Source organism: Eurypyga helias, unplaced genomic scaffold, assembly GCF_000690775.1.
Source record: "Eurypyga helias isolate BGI_N326 unplaced genomic scaffold, ASM69077v1 scaffold3534, whole genome shotgun sequence".
Taxonomy (NCBI): domain Eukaryota; kingdom Metazoa; phylum Chordata; class Aves; order Eurypygiformes; family Eurypygidae; genus Eurypyga; species Eurypyga helias.
This window is the reverse complement of record NW_010248112.1, coordinates 53,399-57,905: the sequence shown is the minus strand read 5'-3', so window position 1 is coordinate 57,905 and position 4,507 is coordinate 53,399. Positions and strand designations below refer to the sequence as shown.

General features: G+C 49.6%; 1 protein-coding gene across 1 annotated transcript in view; it reads right to left on the bottom strand.

The window, feature by feature from the left end:
* The window catches only part of LOC104509112 (discoidin domain-containing receptor 2-like), a 31,789-nt gene that overhangs the window by 1,494 nt on the left and 25,788 nt on the right, over window positions 1-4,507 (bottom strand). The window contains exons 14-15 of the mRNA XM_010150946.1: window positions 1,964-2,198; window positions 153-302 (exon numbers count right to left, since the gene is read on the bottom strand). Coding sequence (XP_010149248.1) covers window positions 153-302; window positions 1,964-2,198 — 385 coding nt within the window. The remainder of the gene's footprint in view (window positions 1-152; window positions 303-1,963; window positions 2,199-4,507) is intronic.

The window sequence follows — 4,507 nt, the reverse complement described above, 5'->3', positions numbered from 1 at the left end:
GAAGGGGAATGAGGTGGGACACGCTGGAAGAGAAGAGTGATAGCAGCAGAGGCTTCTGCAGATGAAGCAAGGCCAGTAGTCAGGCCCTGTGAGATCCACTGGGATGTGACCTGGTCAAGTGAAGGAGGGAGAGGGCACGTTTGCTTCCTTACCTGCCTGCCCTGGCTCCGGAAGAATTCTCCTGTGTTCTCGATGACCTGCTCATCCGAGAGGAGGCTGTACGGTTGCTCCTTACACAGTATGAACATCTCCCAGAGGGTAACCCCAAACGCCCAGACATCGCTGGCTGTGGTGAACTTGCCCTGTGAACAGAAAGGGCGTTGTAAGCCGGGGGTGCTCACAACACACTGAGCAAGAACCCTTGCAGCCTACACCCTCTGCAGCTGAGCGCGAGGCTGCAGAATTCCTACCTGGGAAAATGCTCTCCAAAAGAGACGGCAGGGCAGGTGACCTGCTCTCAGCAATGCTCAAAGGGAATGACACTGCTGCTTCACGGGACAGGAGCGGTCTGTGGGACCCATGGGACAGCTTTCACTGGGACAAACCTCGAGACCCAGAGGAGGTCTCAGAATGCCAGAAACAACTGTCCCTCCTGAGAAAGTCTGTATTTGTCTGCAGCAGTAGGAAAAGAGGCTGTGGCAGGGGGTGGGGAGCTGCTGCCTACCTCCACCCAAAACACCCCAGTGCAGCCCAGGGAAGCCTTTGAACAGGAAGCAAAGCCCTCGGGGTGAAGGCAGAGGCAAAGCAGACTCCAGGCTCTTTGAAAAAGGCCAAGCTAATTTTGGTCTTTGCACATCTAAGAAGTCAGTGAGTCTGCTTGCTGCCCCTGTTTTTTGTCTTCGAAAAAGATGCCCAAACCAGCCATGTTTGGAACAATGTGTTTCTGAAGTAGTGAAAAGCAGCTAAAAATTACTCAGAACAGGCAACAGCTGGGGGCTGGAGGGCCTGTTTAGGCAGAAAACATCCAAAACCTGGACTGTCCTGGCTTATCTGGCAACCCTAACAGTCTGTCAACATTTGGAAGATGTTCAAGAAGATGGGAGTGACACGGTTTAGATGCAGCTGTAACCAGGAAAATAGGCCTAAGCTTTTCTAAATTCATCTTATCAGCCTTTATAGAAGTAGTAATTTTTCTGGGTACTCAGTGGGTGTGCTGCAAGAAAGTATAACCAGGTGATCTCACCAAGTATTCTGAGAAAGAAATACAGGGCTGAATTTTAAGGAACTGCCTCCAGACTGTGCTTGGGCTGTTGAACAATCTCTTAAGGGGAGACAGCAGGACCCTTAAACACAGAACAAAAATCTCAACCTCAAAACCAGACTTGGCACTTGAAGCTTATGAAGTTCAGTCCCTATCCCTACCAGCTTCACAGCTGGGGAAACAAGCACAGAAGGGCCATTTCCTTATGAATCCTGACTGCCAGGCTCAGAACAGAAATTGCACCCCAGATGATCTGGCACTGTATTTTCAAGGACACACTCCTTTTCCAGGATCTGAGTTATGTCCAGTGTGACCTAATGGACATCTCACCCAGGGCCACCTGCAGCATACGCTTTGTTGCTACAAGGACCATTTTACATACACAGAATCACAGAACGGTTTGGGTTGGAAGGGACCTTAAAGACCATCCAGTTCCAACCCCCCTGCCATGGGCAGGGACACCTTCCACTAGACCAGGTTGCTCCAAGCCTCATCCAGCCTGGCCTTGGACACTTCCAGGGATGGGGCATCCACAGCTTCTCTGGGCAACCTGTCCCAGTGCCTCACCACCCTCTGCGGGAAGAATTTCTTCCTGATGTCCAATCTAAACCTCCCCACTTTTAATTTAAACCCGTTCCCCCTTGTCCTGTCACTACAGGCCCTTGTAAAAAGTCCCCCCCCCCGCATACATGTGTTACTATTTCAGGGGCACAGTGAAAAATCAAGAGGAAGGTAAACAGAATGGCTTTGTGTAGTCCCTACCAGGAGGATGCTTTCCCAGGCCATCCAACGAATGGGCAGCACAGCTCTTCCCTGGATACGGTAGTAATCCCCACTGTAAAGATTCCTGCTCATGCCAAAGTCTGCGATCTTGATGGTGTAGTTGTTCCCCACCAGGCAGTTGCGTGTTGCCAGATCTCTGTGCACAAAATTCAGAGATGCTAAATACTTCATTCCAGAGGCAATCTGGGTGGCCATGTACAGCAGGTTGGAGTAGCTGCATTAAAAGAAAACAAAACGAGGAAAATAATTCAGCAGAACTCCCCACACTCAACTCTTCCTTGTGTTTGATGTGTTACAGTGACATGTCATTTTATTTCTTGTCGTAACAGTGAAGCTGAACTGTCTAGTTTCAGGGCACTGACACCCCCAATTTACCAGGTGAAGCCACGTTCCTGAGCCAACTAAGCAAGAACAGACAAGCTGTCCTTGAAATTCAAGGCCCTTAGAAGCTGACAACCCTTAGATTATTTTTTTTTAAGTATCAAGCATTAATCTCAAGCTTTTCAAAGAGTTTATGCAAAGCACCAACTTTTTTTTGCAGAGACATATGAAAAATTAAGCTGTACAATCTCAGAATCTCACATCTAAAATACTGCTGAGCTTGGTATTTCAAACAGTGCCACTACTGCATGCTCACATTAACAGAAGTATGTCACTTGAAAGAAGTAAGCTCTCTTTACTGTTAATATGTTTGGTATTACCAACAATATACTAAGATGCATTTTGTATCTAGTACAGTTTTAATTTCCCCATTAGCAAAATGAAGATAATAAAGTTGCATGACACACAGACCAAGTTTGGACCATCTGACTTCCAGCATTCCTCACACACTATTATTCTGTGACACTCAGCTTGTTTCCCACTCAGTGTGCCCAAATGCTTCACACAATCAAGCGTTTGTGACAACACATCGGAAACCGTTCAGTTCGTATTTCACTCATCAAGCTCAGCAAATGGAACTCTCGGTCTCCTCCTCTGTGTGTTCTGGAGGCAACGAGGAAGGCACTACTCAGACACAATAGTGAAAAGCATCTAGTGGTAACAGATCCAGCCTCTCTGTTGTAAGCAGCAGCTCAGTTATCGCCCCAGAATGCTGCAGGAGGGGCTGGGCACTGCTCCCCTCCAGCCTGTCAGCACAGTGATCACCGCAGCCCAGCCCCACAGCCAGCTCAACATCCCCCTCCCCCCAATCCAAGTGGGTCTGTTGTGCCCCAGAGGGGTCGTGCTGCCCAACTGTACTTGTTAACCCGGCTGTTGGCTCTTCACACAGGACCCGGCCCAGCCTCCTGCCTCCCCCTGCTCAGCTCCAGCTGCCTCCCTGCTCCCATCCCACCCGCACCCTGGCAGGGTCCAGCAGCAGCATCCCCCTGGCTCCCTGCCCCCTGCTCAGCAGGTGCTGCAGGGCCTTCCGCCTGCGGCTGGGCACACGGGGGGCAGGATGGGAGACACCTCGCAGACTCCAGATTTGCTGGACAGCCAGAGAGGCACCGGAAGATGCATTCCAAATCCAAAGAGCCATAAGGACTTCAAAGTGTGTGACGTCTCTGCAGGAAAGGGCTGGTTACCCCATTTGGTGCACCAAGCACTGAGTTTTAGAGACAGAGGAGATGGTTGGACCTTAACCCACCAGACACCCACCGGCACCACTCTCTGGCCGAGGAAATCACCTCACTCAGTAAACAACTCCTGTACAGAGAGCCAAGCTAGTCATACCAGCTTCCTTCAATGGGAAGCTCTATCTGGCTGGAAGGGACAAAAGGAGAGGCTGAAGGATCAGCTGGACAGAAAGAAAAACTAGAGTAGAGCCAAGTAATGGAAACCAAGGTAGAATGTGAGTGACAGGGCTGAAGTCAGCTGAGCTGTGAGGAGATGAAGAAAGGACAGTGAGGCTCTGGCCAGGAAGAGCACCACACCCAAAGGTGAAAACTGCTCCTGGTGTGCAGAAAGGGCAGGAGACTGGAGAGAGCTGGAATGTTTCCACTCAGATGCAAATCCTCTCCCCCACAACAGTTCCCGGTGTGTCACGGCTTCCAGTTTAACACCCCACAGGACTGCTGACCACTGCCAGAAGCACTGGTGCTGCCTCGATGTGCTAAGACCTAGCCACCTCCTGTCCAGGCCGTCAACAGAACTGGCTCTGCCCAACTGCCTTGTTCTTGACCATAAATAAAGCTAATCCTCTGGGGAGGTACGTGCCAAAGGCTAAGCAACCCGGTCCTGACCAGCGCAGCTTGCTTTATCAAGCAGAATACTACACACAACTCTCCTCTGAGGAAACGATTTCTGCAGCAGTAGACATGCTTTTGTGTTAGATTTAATTCACTGAGCAGGGAGATAAGTGCCACTGCTGACAGAAAATGTTTTTCTTTGCCAAATATTCTCCTTCTGTTGGCTGATGAAATCTTTCCTTAGCAAAGCTCCACACCCAACCCCCTTCACATACTATTTTTTAGACATCCAGAGAACATATGAACCTTCTTAAAAGCCTAAAAGACATTCTTGATTTTCATCCCAAAATTCCTG